The 20,383-nt window shown below is 42.6% G+C and overlaps 1 protein-coding gene across 5 annotated transcripts in view; it reads right to left on the bottom strand.

The window, feature by feature from the left end:
• Positions 1–3,464: 3,464 nt before the first annotated feature.
• relch (RAB11 binding and LisH domain, coiled-coil and HEAT repeat containing) overlaps positions 3,465–20,383 on the bottom strand; it is a 32,444-nt gene continuing 15,525 nt past the window's right edge. For 2 of the 5 annotated variants that reach the window (XM_084566642.1, XM_084566644.1), the window contains 19 exons: positions 19,696–19,808; positions 19,475–19,565; positions 18,171–18,242; positions 17,921–18,061; positions 17,584–17,748; positions 17,338–17,485; positions 16,730–16,886; positions 16,138–16,261; positions 15,622–15,670; positions 14,830–14,909; positions 13,662–13,768; positions 13,461–13,560; positions 11,852–11,934; positions 9,418–9,481; positions 9,184–9,322; positions 8,963–9,079; positions 6,645–6,733; positions 6,029–6,099; positions 3,465–4,753 (listed from right to left, as the gene is read on the bottom strand). In XM_084566642.1, the coding sequence (XP_084422768.1) occupies positions 4,633–4,753; positions 6,029–6,099; positions 6,645–6,733; positions 8,963–9,079; positions 9,184–9,322; positions 9,418–9,481; positions 11,852–11,934; positions 13,461–13,560; positions 13,662–13,768; positions 14,830–14,909; positions 15,622–15,670; positions 16,138–16,261; positions 16,730–16,886; positions 17,338–17,485; positions 17,584–17,748; positions 17,921–18,061; positions 18,171–18,242; positions 19,475–19,565; positions 19,696–19,808 (2,031 nt within the window). In that variant the 3' untranslated portion in view covers positions 3,465–4,632. Of the gene's footprint in view, positions 4,754–6,028; positions 6,100–6,644; positions 6,734–8,962; positions 9,080–9,183; positions 9,323–9,417; positions 9,482–11,102; positions 11,186–11,851; positions 11,935–13,460; positions 13,561–13,661; positions 13,769–14,829; positions 14,910–15,621; positions 15,671–16,137; positions 16,262–16,729; positions 16,887–17,337; positions 17,486–17,583; positions 17,749–17,920; positions 18,062–18,170; positions 18,243–19,474; positions 19,566–19,695; positions 19,809–20,383 lie in introns of those variants that run through there. The other 3 variants (XM_084566643.1, XM_084566645.1, XR_014699603.1) reach the window with 2 other exon arrangements.

The raw sequence follows: 20,383 nt of genomic DNA, 5'->3' as shown, positions 1-20,383 counted from the left end.
TGACCGATATGGCGAGATCACAGGAAAGACTAGATTGCCGTGTCTGTGGTGCGCAGCTGTGCAAAAATAGCTGCGCAACTTATTCTCTCTCTTTTTTTTTTTTATACCATGACCTGTATGACCCGCATGAACCTTCACACTTTTTTTTTTGCGTGTGTGTTTGTGTTTGTCTTGTGGAACTTTCACATGACCTTACACCAAGAGATGAGGTCAGACGCCAAACGCAGGAGGCAAAGCATGTGGTCACTTTCATAGATTTCACTTCCTGCATGAGATACTCATCATGCCAGCGAGCAGGATCTGCACGGCTTAGTTCCTGGAGCGTGGGCCCTGGAACAGCCAAGACCATCTCTGCACTCAACAAAAGTCATTTATTTTAAAAGTACAGTGATAGCCTCCAGGAAATACTACACTCGTGTTTTTTTTTAGCCCCCACCCCAGCCCAAACCAGAAAAAAAAAAAAGTATTTTCCTCAAAATTTGCATGGCAGATGAGACCCAGCCTACCTTGGCAAGTCAAGAGAGGGAAGGATTGGGGGAGTGCGGGGAGCATGTTCTCTCCAAGGTGACAGTTATGCAAATATGGAGCTGAATGTGCAGACCGTGGATGGATGAAACAGGGTGAGAGGCGAGGTAAACAAGGAAATCGCACTGCAAAAAAAGAGACATTTGAAAATGCCAAGATATTTGTGCGAATGTGCAATGTTGCACACGCTGATATCCCTGATTCTGTATATTGTGACAAAAAAACATGCATTCAAGGTGAGCAAACAAGCAACTTCTTAACTTTAATATGAGGAGGAGGGGGGGAAGAATATTGAGGTTTTTGAGCTGAGGCAGTTAAGTTAATGGCTCTGTCCTCCCTCTTCCTCTCTTCCCGTAAAAAAACATGCTGAGAGAAGCTGTTTTGCGGTGGGGCCCCTGCAGCTAGCACAGTAGCGATTAAGATTTCACTATTTTAGCAATTAAAAAAAAAACCTCAGCTCGACTCTGAACGCGCCCCTAACAGGAAAACTACACTGGCAGCATCCAGAGGTCTCCACTTCAAACACATCGTAGGTTGTTTTGATGTATAAAATTGCAGCTCCGCAGCGGGCACACACCATGCCGGTTTACAAGCATTACACTTCTAATGACCTGGGTCAGGGCACAGGCTGCGTAGCTTTTCAAGTATGTGTGTTGTGTGTTGCTTAGCATCACTTAAAACAAGTCAAAGTTCACCAAATAGGGCTGCTTCAGACGGCTCATGTGCACAAAAATGCACACAAACACGCATGCCATAAGCCACCGAATGGTTCTGATTAATGGAGCACACATTCGCAGCATAGAACAAAACAGCCGCAGACTTTTTTATTTTCTTGGTAACAAGATTTTGGAGGAATCTTCAAGGGCCAGCGCTGGTCTCCTTTAAGACTAAGGGGGAATAAAACAAGCACATGGCCGCCTCAAACACACAGAACCAAGTGAAATGATAAGTTTAAATCTAAGCCGCCGTGCTCCGGCGGTTTTAGGATCGGATCTGCGTTGCTTCTGCTGGCCTTTAGGAAACAGATGTGATCTGTGACTCACCAGAGTCGCCAACGTGAGTAAGAGCTCCCAGCTGACACCATTTCTACATATAAACAGAATGCCAGGAGAGTTTTACGGACACACACACACACACACAGAAAAGAAAAGAAAAACACAGGTTCAAACCCAGCTGTGCATGAAGGTACACATACACCGATCAGGCATAACATTACAACCACTGACAGGAGAAGTAAATAACATTGACCATCTTGTGACAAATCAAAGTTCTACTGGAAAACTTTTGGATCTGGCATTCATGTGCATGTTACTTAGACATGTACCCTCCACCCCATGGCAGCAGCCATCCCCAGCAGGATGCAGCCTGACACAGACGCACACACAAAAACACATGGAAAAACAGCACAAGGTGTTGACCTGGCCTCCAAATTCACTAGATCCCAAACTGATCAAGTATCTGTGGGATAATCCACAGAGGCCCCCTCCTCTCAACCCATAGGACCCAAAGGCCCCCACTAACAACATCCTGTTGCCAGACGCCACAGGACGCCCTCAGAAGGCCCATGTCCATTCTCTGATGGGTCACAACTGTTTGGGAGGCACAAGGGAGACCTACACAATATCAGGAAGGTGGTCACAATGTTACGCCTGATCGATGTATGTTTACTGAAGGGATGTTTCGGCATGTGAAAAATCACACAAGTCACCCTGAATGCAAATCATGCTATGCACATCTACAGACACAGGGATACAGGCATGCCCACCAAAGAGCGGGAGAACACACACACACACAAACCCTGCATGTATCAATTATTTGTCCACCTGGCCAGTTATCAGGTATGGTGGTTGAATATTACCCAGAATATGCAAATACTTCGCTTTATCACAGAGTGTTACCTAACTCGTGTGATATTCAATCACTAAATATAATAAGTATGGCTCAACAGGCCCGCGTGACCCTTTTCTCTTTTGAAGACAAAAACGTGTATGAAAGACTGTACTTTAACGGCTCTGTTGAACTTCTTTAAAGACCTTCAGAGGAGAGGCGTTTGTCTATTGGCATGGATTGAGAGATAATGTAATCTTGACGGCATATCTAGGCTTTTTTTTTTCGTTTTTAAGTTGTTGGGAATGTCCCATAAGACGGACTTTGGCTTGTTGTGTTAAGCGCACGACGGGCCACATCAAAGGGTTTGGAATGAGGGGCCCTGACAGTAGGAGTGTGCGTTATTTTATGAAATGACTTGGTTTTACTGCCTTCCAACACCTGTCGACACTTTGAACCAAGACCTGTACCGGTCGGGTCCGTTGACATCCATCCATTTTTTTTTTCAGGCTCATCATTTGTTGAGAAGATTTTAAAGAAATACAATGAAAGTGTTTTTGCAGAACAATATAATATCTAAAAGAAGATGATGCAGTGGACGCCACAATTTCATAATCGTGCGAAAGTTTGTTAAAGTGATCATACGAATTCTTGAGTTGCGGTTAGAAAAACGTTTTATGGTGCCACCTTTGACCACCAAAATGTAATCAGGTCATTCTCTAGTCCAGGTGGATGTTTGTTTTTTTAAGTCTGAAAGCCGATGCCGACTTCCCCACCCACTGCAATCTGTTTGCGGTGGAAAACTGGTCTGGAAGCCTTCCAATGGGAACAGATTATACCCCGGCAAAGATCTGCCGGGCCATTCAAATTGATTGTGCAGGCTTTTTGCAAAGACGGACAGAACAGCGATGTAGTCATCTGAGAGCTGAACAAAATGGCTCAGATTGGTTGCTGGACTATCAAATAAATCACACATGAAATCGACGTATGTACGGATCGACGGAGGTAAATACGGAGACAATTGCGCAGACAGTTCAGAAAATGAAGGCCTTCGGTCAAAGCTGTTGCCGGAGCGGAGGCACAAGACGTCAGGGCACATTTAGGTACACAACTGATCTCCACCTTTTATTACACCATGACACGAATTTCAAATATACATAATGTGTACCATCCTCTTCGGTTCAGTGTATGATACAGTTATTTACTGTTTCTCTTAGAGCATATCCAAAAAGAACAACCAAAAAAATAACAGTAATAATAATATATATAGACCCAAATTCCCACTTTAGAAAAAAAGTACATCATCTGAGACACTGCAACACTGACAGACAAAATGCAACGGACACAGAGGGAATAATTGTGATCAGTGTTCTCTTCAACTTCACATTTCCAAAACGGATGAACAAACAAAAACTCATTAACAGTAGTGATAATCATTACGTATAAGACTCTGAATTAAAACAAAACAAAAAAATTATAATAAAGAACAAAATAGTAAAGTGAAGTGCAAATTTCTTTGGAAGTTGGAATAAAGTATGTTTTTCCTTCATTAAGACATAAATAAGTTATAAAATAGAAGCTATCAAAACAAAAAAAACGAAGACAGACTGAAGAAAAAACAAAAAAAAAAGGCAAGACAATTGTTTATAGTTTCAAGTAGGCGATACTTCTGAGCCGTACAGACGCACTGTACAAGGCATTCTAAACAAATGAACTGCCACTTTGTGGTTCAAACCTTTCACTTACAAGCTAATGCAACTGTTGCAGAACAATTTGATCCACAATGCCGCCCATTAAGATCCCACACAAATCCCAGCTGGCTGTGCTCAGAGTTTTCTTTCCAGGAGATGGGTGAAGCTCTTCTGAAACGAGAAGCACTCCACAGACAATTAAATGAAAGTCTGTCGTTTCAAGTCCAGAAAAGTCAAAATCACTTTGGGTAAATCCCCTCCTCTCTTTCTGAAATGACAATGCTAACACTGACTCACGAAAGCAAGTCACTTTCGTTATGATCAACTATCAGTGAGAGGAAACACCACCGGAAGCTTTTACTGAAAAAACAAAATCAAAAAAAAAAAAACATTGCTGTTCACCTGTAAGTAGCACGTAGTCCTGCAGCCTTCAGTCTGCCCTCAGTTCTTAAAAACTGATTAAACTATACACTTGACTTTCTTCTACTTGAAGCTGAACCGATGCTTGTCACCCAGCAAGACAGAGCGCTTCCCAAAAACAGCAGGGGTTCGTCAGTTAATTGCAACAGCCGATCGGTCAGTGTTGCCGTTACTTCTTTCTCTGGAAGACGTTGGCCAGCATGGCGCCAGAGGTGGTCAGCTGACCCATCTTGCTCAGGAACTTGGTCTTGGCATCCTCACCCACCAAACTGGATGCAATGGACATAGAGCTACGGAAACAAAAGAACGCAGAAAAATTTGAATTCAGCCGTGACGCAACTTCTCCGCATTTTTAATTTGCATGCATGAACCGAAAGGCAAATTAAATTACAATGGCACAGAAAAAAAAAAAAAAACTACAAAATCTTGAATGGTTACACCAGCCTTTACTTCTTCAGAGGGCAAATGCTGTTGGCCAATACAGCCCTTCCTCACTTTTACAGTCTAACGGCTCCTCAAGTTCCTCTTTTGAGTTGGGATTCACACTGATACAGAGAGCTCTCTGCCAAGCTGCCGCGTTGCTCAACAGGAGGACAAACATCATACTTCAACAACACACTATAATCAATCACTGGTAGACATCGTCACATGACTTCTAAACCAACACCATGTCTGTCTGTGTGATTGAAAACTTCCATTTTTTAGACTGTAATCTTAAATTCACAGAACCTCGGGTTACATTTGTAACTACCATTTGTAACTCCCTCGTACTCCTAGTTGCTGTAGATTGCTCGCTTCTTAAGCTCTGGCTAACAATAATTGCTGCCTGACGTAAAACGAATCGCGAACAGTTTGCCAGACCAGAAGTGTTACCACAGAAAACAAACACAAAAGACAAAGATTTCCCTGGTTATTAGCTTTGGAAAGAGCTTGAATGGAAATGAGTTCATTTATAGTAACTCCTCGACTGTTTGTAGCTTTAAAAGTACAAATTTGTGGGTTTATATGTTATTTCATCTCAGCAATTTAATAAATCAAACGGGGCTTCGAGTGTTACAAATAAATCCAAAATCTTCCATTTTTTTTTTTCAAGGCTTCATCACGTCTCCTCAAAACACACATGCTTCAAAATCAACAATGAAGGGCCAACACTTCATATTCACATACCCCCCCCACACACACTTCTGTTTTTAATGAGCCTCAAACGCACGTTAAGATGGATGGAAAATGATTTAAAAGATATCCACGGTATGGCCAATGTCCGAGCTTTTTTAGCTTTAACAACTCATTTGTCTGCTCTCTCTGTCTCTATGTAGATACCACATAATGAGTGCGGCTCCAAAACTCACTCACACTGACATTTCCTACTCACCCTTTGGGAAACGAACCCACAATGTGGGCCGAGGCCCAGCATTGTCTATGATTGTTATGGTAAGTGACCCCTCTCGCCCGTTAGGTCTACTGTACTGCCTCACTTGTTGCCGTCTCAAGCAATACAGAGCAAAAATTTGCAAGTCCTTTTAGGAAAAGTGATTGTGTGAATTTGAGTGCGAGGCTGTTCTCACCCTTGTGCATCTGACATCCCTCTGTTTTCCACCTTTATTTCGCACTCTTTGATCATCGAGCTGAGAATCGCCTGTAAATGACAGAAATGAGGTGTTTCTTGAGAACGAAAAAACAGTCTGATTTACTAAAAGACTCATGTTACAACAGCCCATAAACTACTGGAATAGATCAAAGCAGGTGATGTGGAACTGATTATGTATCAGCACAACAAAATAAAGTCTTGGAATCTTAGAATCTGGTATATGAAGCTTAGAGACATAGAGGATGCGTAGGGAGGAAAATAATCAGCTGATCATTAGTCACTTTGGGAAAATGCTCACATGAAATGGATCGCGTGAGATTCTGAGACATGAATAAATATGGCAGAGGTACGTGTATGAGTGTGTCTTGAGAAAGAGGTGGAGACCCAGACTCTCTGTCTTTAATGTGTGAGATCTCCTGGGAGTAACGAATTAAAAAAAAAAAAAAAAAGGAGACAGTCTGGTCTATCAGTTGCATGACCACGAAAGATGTGATAGTGTGTTTTTGTATGCATGAACGAATCTGTCTCATAAACAGATGAAATCCCCGTGTTGATATCAGTGCGTGCACACGTGTCTTTGTCTGTCTCCCGACCTCATGCTCCGGAGAGAGTTGCTCCATGTCGGCGCGAAGACACCTGAGACCCGGCAGGAAGTGGTTGACCATCACCTCCTCGGAAATGACTGAAGGGGAAGTTAAGGGCTAGGAAGGTAATGCACCCAAGGCCCCATGCAGAGCTTTGAACAGGGTCCTGTTAAAACCAGGGTGATCTGATCATACATGGCGAGCTAAAAATACAGGTGTGAACAAAGACGCGTTGAGGACGCATCAATAACTCCACATTTGGAGATGATCTGGGCTGTTTGTGACTTTAGTGGTGCCAACACATCACCCATCCTTATGAATAGTACACCACGGACGGACCACCTACTCAACCGACTCATAGCTTAAGCAGAGTTTTACATAATGTTTTCAGATAAAGCACACAACTGTTATTACGAGCAAGCACCACAGTGTCTGTTCATTAAGTTGCCTTTTTAGTCCATTGTTTTGACACAGCACCTGTTTGCACAATATTCTTTGGTGTCCCAGATGATGCTTATTTGAATACAGGGCACAAAACTGAGAGCGGATCTCCAGTGTTTGTTTCAGATGCATGTGGAGATAAATTTTAATGCCAGGTGTGAACAGGTTTTACATGCCCCTCTCCAATTCAGTTGTCAGAAAGCCACAAATAAGTGCGCACATCTGGTATTAAGCTGCATCTTGAGTCACCGGCACAGATGGGATCTCAGTAACGCAAACTCAGTGCAACACATACACCATTCGGGAAACATTTGGGGTTTAACTGAAGATAGCAAGAATGTAGAATATTTAGCCAAACAGCTGCCGTATAAAAAACAATGGATTATTATTGCCGACTGTGGTTTCAGAACCATGAACACAGATGTATGTTTTATGAATGGGATGTGTGCAAAGTACAAAGTGGTACAAAATGTGGCTTACATTTGTGTGCTGTCAAACGGCTATTGCTTATTTATGTTTGCCTAAATATTAGGAAGACTAAGCAAGTAAATTAAGGGTAGGCCTTCATTCTAAGCTTTGCCCGAATAGAGACTCGTAGTGTCAAACTTTGAAAACTCTTGGACTCTAAATCAATTCTGGGAAGATTATGACATAATTACAGTGCAAACTGTACTTTCTTGCTTTTCTTACTACATGTACAGACATTCAAACTAAGGCGCTTGTGTTTCCAAGGACAAACAGAACAGTCAGACACTCTGTTTGGGTAGTGCTTCTAGGAACTGCCGGATGGGAGAGGTTTATATCAGGACAATTTAAAACATTAAAAGGGAAACGCTCACTTCTGTCCCAATATTTTCATTTCTTAAATGTTCTTCATCACTGTAGTGCTAACAAGAACACTACATCCATCTGCCACCGAAAGAGGTTCACACAAATGTAAATGTGTGCGGGACTGCATGTGTTCTGCCACCTGTCAAATATAGTGGAGCTAAGTGTGGACAGGCAGCGGACAGATTTATATTTTTAGAGATGGGAATGTACAGTTTCCGAGCTTGTCTCACTGATTACAAGAGAAAGAAGTGCAGTGGGAGGTAAAGCCTCTGAGGTTAGGGCTATACCTCCTGGACACTACTGCACTGTGAAATCACAGCCTGAGAAAGATCCACAGGAATGAACCTCAGACCAGCTGTCCTCTGTGTGTGTTGGACCTGGGTGGGGCACAGTTGACGGAGGACAGATGAAATACTGGGAGGAAAAAGAGTGTGATAAATAGTAAGAGGGGAAAGAATCACAGAGAGAGAGAGAGAGAGAGAGAGATTTCAGAGACAGAGCGGAGGCCATGTATACCTCTGCCTTATCCTGGGAACTGTTTCTGATGATTGGAGTTGATGTTCAGACCTTTCCTCCTCTCACGCGCTTTCTCCCTCTCTCATCCTTTCCTTAGCTCAACCAACCCTGTAATTACCTCTAGCCCCAAAATGGAGGCAGCTTATTTTTCCTTTCTCCTCCTGCCAAATGACAGGCAAACTCTGCCAACGCACACAGCGAACTGTACACTCAGGCACCAGGGCCACGCTGCAGTTACACAGACACATTCAGAGGCGCATATGACAGCGGCTAACATTTGACCAGTTTATTCTAACAGTCTTCCCACTGACTCATTGTTACAACAGCTAACCCTGAACACGAGCCAACCTTGACAAAGACTTCTAGTAAATCCTCTGGAAATACTACAAAAGCTATGGGAGCACGACTGGAAAAATGTGACTGCACACACTTCCCCTTAGGGTTTATATCTACAAATATATGTGAATACAGCATTAAGGCAATACATAAAAGTCCTTATCAGAATTTGGCGCAGTTCGCAAAGACGTGTGAAAGGATACAGCAACAGGAGAGGGCACTATAGGCCTCGAACAGCTGGGTTGCGATGTCAATCCTCTTGCTTTCCACTGCTTGGCTGTTGTTAGCCAGTGCAAGCTTATGAAGGTGTGGGAGCACAACTTGAGGAACGCAAAAAAAAAAAATGACAAAAGGTTAGTGAGAGGAAGAGTTAAAAAGGTGAAAATTGTCCACATTTGTTAACCTATTTGCGTCATTAACTTACACTCGTCTCTGAATCGCGGCTCTGCATTGGGCCCAACCCTTCCGAATGTCCTGATGATCTCCATGTGCAAAGAGTGCTGATCCTGATACTGAGGGTCTTCCAGGAATGAGGCCAGCTGCATTTTTACACGCTCCAGCAGCTTCAAACAAACATGTTTGTTTTTTTGTTTTTTTTTAAAAACACATTTTCAGATGATTTGTATTATCATTAAATTGCGCAGCAGCTGTTCCCTACCTCTTTTTGCGTGACGGTCTCCATGATGGTACCAAAGGCAGGAATAGTGGATATCCTCACTGAGCTACAAGCAGCAGGGAAGCAAGACAATGCTTTGACCATTTGTAATTGCTGTATAGAGCTTTAAGGAATTCTTCAAATTCTCTACTGGTGTGTTTTTAAGCTGTAATCCGAATGAGTCAAATATTGTCTGCAAAGAGTTATTTCAAAATGTGTGAATCACCACGTTGTCGGGATGCAGCCATGTTAAACTACTCACATGGCTCCGGGATATGCTGTCAGTAGGGAGACATAACTCAGGTTTCTTGGCACGGATTTTTCAAACAGACTCAAGTATTGACTGAACTTGTGTTTTTGTGCATGTTTTCTCTTAACAGCAGCATATCTAGATTCAAGTGAGCTTTTATCCTAAAACCACAAGGGAGTAGGACAACTCTGGTTGACACATATCCTAGGTTTTATCCAAGTATGGTGATTACAAAGTAATGACATGCTGGTAACCACAGGGGGTGACAGGTGGTTATTATACTGCCAGTTTAGGCTCTCGATTGGGCTTATTACACAACCAGAGGTAGCGAAATTTAAACACAACTAAAGCGACAAGTTGGTCTTTACTAACTGCTTTGCTGATATGCTCAGTTGCTACAAATTCTTATAATCTGATCACTCATCTGGTAAAAGAAATGTTCTGTTTTGCAAGTAATATTTGACCCAAATCCAAATTAAACAAGTCAAAGCTTATCTCGATAGATTTATCATCTTATTCTTGAACCAAAAGTAAAACGCTAAAAGCTAGCAACCCCAAAGAATAGGGACACTGTTTTTCTGAAATGGACTATTTAATTTGGAAAGATTTCTTAGAAGAATAACAAAAAGAAAAGAAAATTATTATCTGAAAATAATCAATGATTGAAATGATTGTATAAAGCGAGGTTAATGGGGTGTAGTTAGGGCGATGTTAGAGATAATCATTCCACCGTCGGTAGGGACAGAAAAGATCACAAGAAGAGCCATCCAGGAATCATTATGTCTCCTTAAGCATTCACTTTCCAACTTATACTCTGTGACTGTGGACGTATCAATCCAAAACTTCTCAAGTTTACAAAAAACGAAACTCATACATTGAGATTTTAGAATAAATACGTGTATGTGCATGTTGGCGATGGGTGTATGTGCTCATTCATGTGTATTTCATTGCAGAGAATAAATGAGATGAACGGGGCTACATTCCAACAGTGACTTTTCAAAACAGAGGCCAATGTCTTTCTCTTAATTACTGTGAAGTCATAGATAAGAACATTGTCCTTTGGTTACACTGCAATTGGGGACAACGAGGGACGAGTGAGTGACCAAACAAGAAGAGATTTACAGGAATTAGTCATCCGCCGGTGACAGTTTAGTCTACAGATCAGAATATATGAGAAAAAAGGGACAGAGGAAGAGAGAGCCATGACTATGGGCTTTTACTTCCTCTTCCACTCATTATTTTTTTCTTGTGGTGGTAAAAGAAGTTGCCACATCAGCCAAATATTCAAATATAAAGTCCTGGCGTCACTACAGTTTTCTTTAGTGGCTGTTGAAACTTGAGAAAGAAAGATTATTTACAAGATGTTTTACACTGTAAGGATGCAGCCCGCAAAATGACAATGTTTACAGAGAGGTTTTACTTGTGTCGATTGACTCACAATTCAGGCCCACTGCACAGAGTAATAAGGGCTGGAGCCGCCCGGCGATCTACTAATGCTTCACTCATGCCTCGGAGAACCAACTGCAAACCCACCACACAGCAGGATGAGAGAGAGGGAGAGGCACGGTGGGAGGGGACAGAGACAGGGAGGGAGGGAGGGAAAACGACAGAGGGGATAATACAGGAGAGATAGAAGGACTGACGGGATAAACTGAGAAAGACGGGGTGAAGACAACCAACCACTAGCCGAGGAGTCGGGTCAGGAGGAGGGGCCCTGCTTCAACGAAGTGGGGGAAGGAGGAAGAGGAGGAGGAGGAGGAGGAGGAGGAGGGGATGGGATACAAATGAGCATGCTGGGATTGCGCTGTTGTCACATGTGGGCAACAGCCAGGCAGAGGGGCTGGTTAGTGTTTCAGACGGATGAGGCAATGAGAGCTGGCATGAGTTAGTGTTGCAGACTAATGGCGCGGACATGCACAATGTTAGTGTTGACAGTGGTCGTGCTGAAGAACCACACCACTGCAGAGCAGGAGCAACTCCAAACTACTGGAAACCATACCACTTGCACCACGATTTTTTAGAACCCGAATATCAGTTATTGGTGATATTGTCTTAAGAGTGCTGAATTTGCCTCGAGATTGCTCCTGACAGGTGCAGGCTAGTGTGATAGTTCTCAGGCGGCAAAGAGAAGGGGGAGAGAGACGCGGCGCGGTTTACTGTTGTTGTCGTCGTTGTTGATCCACTTACATTTCAGGGTCGGAGGACAGTGTGATGAGAGCCGGCACCACTCTCTGAGCTACCAGCGTCTCATTCACCCCCTTCACCAGCAGCTGATCGGATTGGACAGAGCCAGCCGTGATGTCACAGAGGTGGGCGGGGCATTTGGGACAAGAGCGAGCAACACCGCCAATAGATAGAGAGAAAAGAAAGGAAAACAAAAAAAAAAAATAACACAAAGCAAAACAAAGAGGGAAAGGGGGAAAAAAAAATAACAAAAAAAAAATAACAAAAAAAAAATAACAAACACAAAAAGATAGGAAGAAAGTGATAAACAATGACAAGAACCGTAGCTGCAAGGCACGGAACGGCACTGCATGTATCGAGCAAGTGTGAGCGCGCACACGTTACATTCACACACGCACACAAACACACACATGCACTCAGAGGTATGCAGAACATATGGCAAAGGCAACGTGGCTAAACTGCACAAGTACCGCTACGAATAAGGTGAGCAGAAAACTGTGGGCTCATTCCACTTCATCCAGATCAGATAATTTCATTGAATTTGTACAAAAAAAAAAAAAAAAAGAGTAGAGATAAGAATTTGATCTGGCATCTGTGGTCACCTTTTAATCCACAGTTTTGTCAATGGCGGACAGCTATACACTATGGGATGGTGACAGTGAGGTGTTTCGGGGAAAGGGCAAATACTTCACAAAACAGGGGGGACATGAATACAGATTACCGCTCCTCCTCCCCCAGGTTTAGATCAACACAGGCCAGGTTCCAGCGCTATACCTAGATCCCCATCCCAACATTTGACCTAAAGTGTGCACAGGTCTCATGTCTCTCAAGGCTTCGGCCAGATTTTTAACCTTGGCTTAGGAATCGTCGCAATCAGCCGATTAAAATAACAAGAAGGAAAACAGTCAAGCGATTGTCTTCCTTTAAAAATAATAGTAGGATTATATTTCCACAAGAACTGGAGTACTGAAAATATTCATGAGAAAACATCTCTGATGAAATTATTCTTTCCAACAACACTGGAAGGGAGCAGGCACTGCTTTCGCCGTGCTGACTCGAGCATTTCGCTGACACGTAGCAGATATTTATGCAGTCACTTCTGAGACGAGTGCACCGTGAAAGGTCTGATGTTGACTCTAGGAGGGTCTAGCCATACAGTTGGAACCGGAGCGCTGACGAGCTACGGCTACAGTCTCCACTCACATTCAAAAGACAAGAGTAGCTTAATCTTAAATGTGTGTTTAAGAGCAGCGACAGCAAGCAGAGCTAGCACACGCACAGGAAATAGATAGTCATGAAAATAGTATTTATACTGTAGGACTGCACAAGACAACTTTTGGTCAATACATTAATACATATAGAACATATTACAATAATTGCATAACACTTAAGATGCTTTAAAATGATACCAAATGCAGTTATGATTACAAAGAATCAAAATGCATGACATATTATCCTAAATGGTGCAGTCTTCTTACTGTACATTGCGCAAAAATAAACTCTGTAGTAGAGTCATTCTCTTATGTCTTGCCAAGATCATGTATCAACACATTTTTAGCAAACTGTGGTATGCTTGGTCGACTATCCGTGTGCGTTTGTGTGTGTCCTGTACCTCAAACATCCGTGCTGCAGTACACCGGACGAGAGCAGACGTATGCACCACCCCGTACCACAGGACAGTCAGCAGCAGTTCATGGTACACCGGGTTGGCTCTGAATCAGAGAGAGGCGTAAATGCTGGGAAATACTACGGAAGCCAACGGCTAATGACTACAGTAGAAGATTAAATCTATGTATGTGAGGGTATGTCTCACCCCAGCTCCACAAAGGCAGCCTTCAGGCTGTCTAGAGGTGCATGGGACAGAGACAGAGTTGTCATAACATCCTCCAGGAAACCCACCAACAGTTTGCGATCCTCCTCCTTTAGGGAAAAGATGTTTATGTCAGTTAAATCATGTAGGCCACAATTATGCTTACGCTGGCATTTTAATTTGTACATCTACGTAATAAAGTCTACTTATGTGTTAAGCACATTTTTTTAAAGTCGTTTATTGATATCAGACGAATTGGTCTCGTCTTCTGTTGGCACACCGCGCTGAAAGTTAACCCAAAACACACCAGTCCCTGCCCTCCACTCTGTTTGGCAAGTGCTCCATTATTCTGCCAAGCTTAAAAATCAAAACAAAAATATGTGGTAGCCTGACGTGTTTTTTGGACTGGATTTTCCCTCGTGACAACAAACAAAAGCCTAAAGTGTAATGTGGTTCACACTCTTCTGTGATATATAAGGGAGCAGGGGTCAGAAAAGGTCCCGGGACTGTTACTCACGATTTCCTACAAATAAGCTGATAATTTCCTTTCTCTTACTTCCAAAGAAGTCCAGTGGAATTTGGTACTAATCATAAAGGAAATGGCATTAGCACTGTTGAAATTTCAGAGGAATCATAATATTTTTTCTTTAATTGAAAATCTTCATGACTTTAAGCTGCCTTATAATAATAGATTCACCTGGTAAATAATAGTTTTATTGACATTTATGCTGCTAAATGGTTTCCAGTGTATAAGGATTCAAACTGGCTCCGCAGTTATTACTAAAAAATATTTATTTCTACTTACTTTCTATAAACCCGACCTATAATATAAAATGATTCTGTCTCTCTCATCTAGAATAAAATACTTTTATCAGGCTTTTCAGGAACCGCGATGTACACTGATTCAGTATATAAACTATTTAACCAAAAATGTAACTAAAGTGATGTACAGTATAGTAGCTACACTATCACCCTTAAAATTAATGGCAGATTGCACAAGACTTTCATGTAAATGTCCTGGAATTTCCAACTTAATACGACTAATAGTTAAATGATCTGGAAATTATAAGAGCCATAAAACAAGCACCGACAATAATGAATCAATAAGTCAGATACTGAAATGTTTGACTTCTCAAGTTTACTCCTGTGTGGCTGCGAACTGTTAAGTTACCTGGTTATAACATGTCAGCACTCCTGTGGCATAGATGGGGACTGTGGCTTTGGTGAGGATACCGTTCCCTGTTGAAGCATCTGAAAAAAATAAAATGAAACCAGAAAAAAAGGGTAAAAAAAATAAATAAATAAACAAACTGAAATTCCAATTGCAGCTATTAAAATGTCGTTTACATTTTTCTGAATCCAAACAAAATCATTTTTTTATTGTGGTTATATTGTTTTCTGGGCAAATGACCCAGATCTGTGGATCAACATAAAAGGAACTTTGAACATCTACCAGCATATTTTTGCTAAATTAATTAAGGAGACTAAAATACAATGGCATACAGCCTGAACACGCGTGACGGGACATGTTTACGTGAGCTACAGTCGATCGTGCTGTGCTGTGCATTTGGTTACATTACTATGTCCGCAGCAGCATGGCCTCAGCATACATTATATTGTTGTGGTTTTACAAAAATCCACTGGAAGTCACAATTGGTATACAACGGTCACCACGACCGCAACACCAACTGGGTCTCAATACAAAACACATTTCATAAATGGCCACAATACCAAAGCTAAATCACTTGGCAGCCAAATGAGACCAAGCACCTCTTTATAACTACAGAAACATGTCCGGAATTAAAAAAGAAAGAAAAAAAAAAAAAAGACAGGAGGGGAACACCCATAACTGACTGCAAATAGCTTGTTTACATCAACAGTGTCTGCGCCTGAACTCCACCTATCCACATTCTCTTCAGAGAGCTGAGAAAACCTACAACAATCTGTGTGTGAGGTTCCTTACCAACATTTTCTTCGGACAGTCGGAGAATCTCCTGGAACTGTGGTTTAACCTGAAAAGGTCACGGGGATGAATAAAATGTCATCACTATATTCATAAAAAGCACTGACATTTACTGAAATGCGCAACACCTCATATGAATTTTCATATATTTAAAGCTGAGAAGGACAAAAAGTCCACTACATTAACCTAAACAGACTTCTGTACAACACATTTTTGAGAGAAATTATAAAAAATTAAATCTAACCATAAGATTTGGGGCTTGATATTATTCATGATAAAGAAGACAAAGCAGCCCCAGAACATGATTCTGTGACAACCATGCTTCACCATGACTGTGGTGTTATTTTGATGATTTACTGTGTTGTTTTTGCGACAAAGGCATCTTTTAAAATATTTAATTATATGCTATGAGCCGCATTTATTGTACTGTTGCAGGATTTTTCAAGGAACTACATGCTTTCCACTTTAGACTTAAGACACAATTCAGCCCTTCTACTTAATTTCGACTGGCTTTACCTTAGTGTTGGTGAAGATCTTGCCAAACGTGCGACAGAACCTCCAGAAGAAGCGAGAGAACTCGTGAACGCAGGTCGATGACGTCACGTTGATGCGACCCACGATCTCTATGAGCTGAGGCAGGCTGGAGAAAGAGCAGCATGCCTTAATACTGTACGTGAATTTAATAGTGTGTGTGTGTGCGCGTGTATTCATGGGTTTCATCAGGTCCCTTTCCACAGGTGTTTTAATCAAGCACCATGCAGTCTACATTCATAATCTAGGTGCTTGATTTTAAACACCTGTGGAAAGGGACCTGGTGAAACCCATGAATTATTCATGCTGTGTAAATCAGTTTAGTCTGTTTACACAGTCACGGCGCGGGGGCCTGGTTCCCTTCTGGTGACAACAAGCAACTTGTCATGACGTTAATCATTAAATTTTATTGGAGACTTTTTAAAAGGTTTGGGTAAGGTTGGGTTTAGGTCGAGGTCAGGGTTAGGAGAGTAGTGGTTGGATTTATTGTAAGCCACCAGGAAATGAGTTAAAGTCAATGTAATGTTTGCAGAAGTCATAGACGCTCAGTTTTTTTTTGTGTGTGTGTATTTCTTACAGTTGGTTGACCACCCATAGTAGACTTTCCCAGCCAGTGGTTCCTTCATGCTCTAGCTGGTGGTCATAGAGCAGCAGCAGGGCACTGAGCATCTCCCTATTGCCGATGATTGTTGCCACGTCCTGGAGGGGAGACGCTGGCCTGGGGAACCGAGTCACTGCAAAGATAAAGGATCAGAGTAGAAATGTGCCATGAATTAAAAGATAAAACAAGGCATTGCTCCAGTAGAAAAGGTCTATATGAGCAGGAAGATGAATCCAAATCCAAACCTCTGCTCCAGCTAAGTTTTTTGTCAACTAAATCAAATCAAATCAAATCAAGTTTATTTATATGGCACTTTTCATACCTATTAAAAGCAATACAAAGTGCCTCACAGAGGCTAAAAACAGCAAAAACAGAACAAAAAATCCAACCCTCCCACCCCATAAGAACACAGAGACATGAGACACACACATACCGCCCCCCCCCCCCCACACACACACACCCCACCCCCAACACACATACACACACACACCCACACACACACCCCACACACACCCCGCACAAGAGAGACATGGCTAGACAACTAACTTGAATCTGTTTCGCCCTCAACTCGACAATGATCCTACCTTCAATTGCAGGTATGTCTCCGTGGAGTTTGGCTCTGCTGGTGAAGGGTGCGTTCTGCAGCACCACAGCAAACAGAGGAGGGATGAGAGACTGAAGGGCCGACAGGAAAACATGTAGCTTGTGTTCATCCAGAGCATGTTCTCCCTGCTGCGAAAAAAAAGGCACGGAAGGTGAGATGGATATATAAATGATATGCGCGGTGCCAAGATTTCCAAGATATGAAAAGTAAACGCAAAGCAATTTACCGCAAGTAGCTTCTCTATACGCGCCAACAGAGAGGGGATGAGTCCAGTGTACAAGGAGCCCAGCTCTGTGGTCCAGGCAGCGAAGGCAGGGATGAAGACTTGGTGGACAGCACTGACCACCCGCTCTGACGGGTCCGCAAGGGACAGCAGCATCAGCTCAAAACCCTGGAATGAAAACACACGGACGAAAAAAGCAACCTGAAAGCTAACCCACAAGAATATAAAGAAACGCTCTGTCAACAGCAAAAGGAACTGTTGCAAAATTCTGGCGCTATAATGACAGATATTGTAAATACAGACTGGTAGTTGTTGGTAGCATTTTAAAAAATGTGCATACCTGGGAGTACTTGTCAGGGTCATCTATATAACCCATGATAATCCCAAGACTCTTGACCACAGCCTCCCTGACCATGTCGGCCTTATCCTCAGCAAGCATCTGCTGCAGCATGGACAACACCAGGGAGCTACGAATCTCCTTCTGCAGAGACAGACAGCAAGACAGAGAGAGAACGAGAATGCCTTTTCATTGTCTTCATCCATGTTCCTCTTTTTTTTATTATTATTTTGGATGGAAAATACATCCTTACAGGCAGGTAAGGTGCTAAGGCTCCACAGGACTCCGCCACCAACAATCTCCTCTCTGGATATTTGTGGTTAATCTGCAGGAGAAATATTCAGAGGAAGAAATGTTGAAATAAATAGAGGAACAGAAGTTAAAAGGAAGGGAGAGGCAGACGGGAGTGAAGCTGCCGTGGAATGGAAACAAGTTTGAGAATCATCAACATGCTGACCCTGTGGAAACCGCTATTTGTCTTTCGGGGCAAATTCTCAGCCTCCAAACTGTCGGCAGCAGCCGTTGCCATGGCAGCAGATTTTGTTTGTCATAAGTGGGTTGCATGTGGTCACACAGGTGGCAATGAAAACAGAATTGCTCACATTTGAGTCAGGGACACCGCGGAAGTGACGATAGAGATTTCCAGAATCCGAACATGAAATTACAACAATTAATGTTTTTTTGTCACAGAAAGCAAAACTCAGCTGAGTATTCTGTTGATGTACTGTACATTTTTTTCTAATTCAAGTTTACTGTATGCACTATGCATGTATTCATATGTAAAGTCTTAACAAATGAATGAAAAAGCTAACCAACAATGGTGGTGCAAAAGAGACACATGGTCCATGAAATGAAAACGGTGTCACAGAAAGCTTTGGAAAAATACAGCAAAACAGAACATGACATAATTAGAAAAATATATGCAGATTAAATGGTCATTTGACTGCACTTAAACTTGGAATACATACACAAGAAACTTTTTTCTGACTATATAATATACATTAGCTACACCGATCAGGCATAACATTATGACCACCTTCCTAATATTGCGTAGGTCTCCTTTGTGCCTCCAAAACAGTTGTGAGGGCATGGACATGGGCCTTCCGAGGGTGTCCTGTGGTGTCTGGCAACAGAATGTTGTTAGTGGGGGCTTTTGGATCCTATGTGTTGAGGAGAGGGGCCTCTGTGGATCAGGCTTGTTCCACTGCATCCCACAGATACTTGATCAGTTTGGGATCTAGTGTGTGTGTGTGTGTGTGCATGTGTCAGGCTGCATCCTGCTGGGTATGGCTGCTACCATCAAGGTGTGTCATTGCTATGGGGTGGTGGTGCCTGGTCTGGACTAGGTGGGTCATACATGTCTAAGTAACATGCACACAAATGCCAGGTCCAAAAGTTTCCCAGCAGAACAGTGTATTGTCACAGGATGGTCAATGTTATTTACTTCTCCGGTCAGTGGTCATAATATTGTGGCTGATCGGTGAATATTACTTATGAACTGTATAACTCTGAGGCAGCACACTCAATAACAACAGCCACCTGCAGTTTGTACTGTACCTGTTCCCAGCACTGAGGAAGTAGCTCAGCCTCGACACGTGTGGGACCCACATGTTTCGCGAACGCAACGCAGCCCGTCAGGATCATTTGTCTTTGGAAAAACACAAACACATTAGATAAACTCACAGTCTGTATCACTATATTGGGTCTTGACAATGATACACAGCCATAAGGTCAAACAGGACAGTAAATTATGTGCATATTGGCATAAAAACACACACCTCTGCTCATCATCCGGTCTCTTGATTAAGTTAAACAGGATGTGAAGGAGCTGATCTCTCTCTTTAGACTCTGGGTGTAGGCAGGCAGTGCACAAGATGAGTGGAATCAGTTCCTGAACAAGAGATGAGGGCAGACAGGCAGAAAGAAGAAGCTGGCATCAGTATCGATTGGTTTGCAAAAACCGAATGTGGTTATGGTTACAACACACAGGGAAAGGATGGTTTGTAGCAGTCAAGCAGGCCTGTAAATCTATGGAGCAGCAGTAATAGGATAGGGGGAGAAGGTGTTTATTCAAAAGAGGAGAGAAAACGGGGAAGTCTCAGGGAGAAAGCTACACCACGGGTCAACCTTTGAAAACCAACAGGAGTGTTGGAGTCATACCTCGACTCATTTGGCTTTGGAGTCGTTCACACAAACTGGAGCCACATACTGAAGAAGCTTAAATAGTGCATGCACACACCCAGACACAGCTGCATATAGACAGACGCACACATACGTCCCCCTCCTAAAACTGAGCTCCATGCCAGAGTTCAGACAGAGTTCACAGGCCTTCCAGCCAAAGTGGAGAGAGCTCTGCTGCCCTTGATACTCGGCCTCCATGGCCAAATTGTGGTCAGCCCTACATTCCCGCCACACATACCGAAATTAGAGAGTGCACACAGAGTTAAAAATATTTTTTTTTTCAAA

Source organism: Chelon labrosus (genome assembly GCF_963514085.1).
Source record: "Chelon labrosus genome assembly, chromosome: 18".
NCBI classification, from domain to species: Eukaryota; Metazoa; Chordata; class Actinopteri; order Mugiliformes; family Mugilidae; genus Chelon; species Chelon labrosus.
This window is presented reverse-complemented; position numbering and strand designations above follow the sequence as displayed.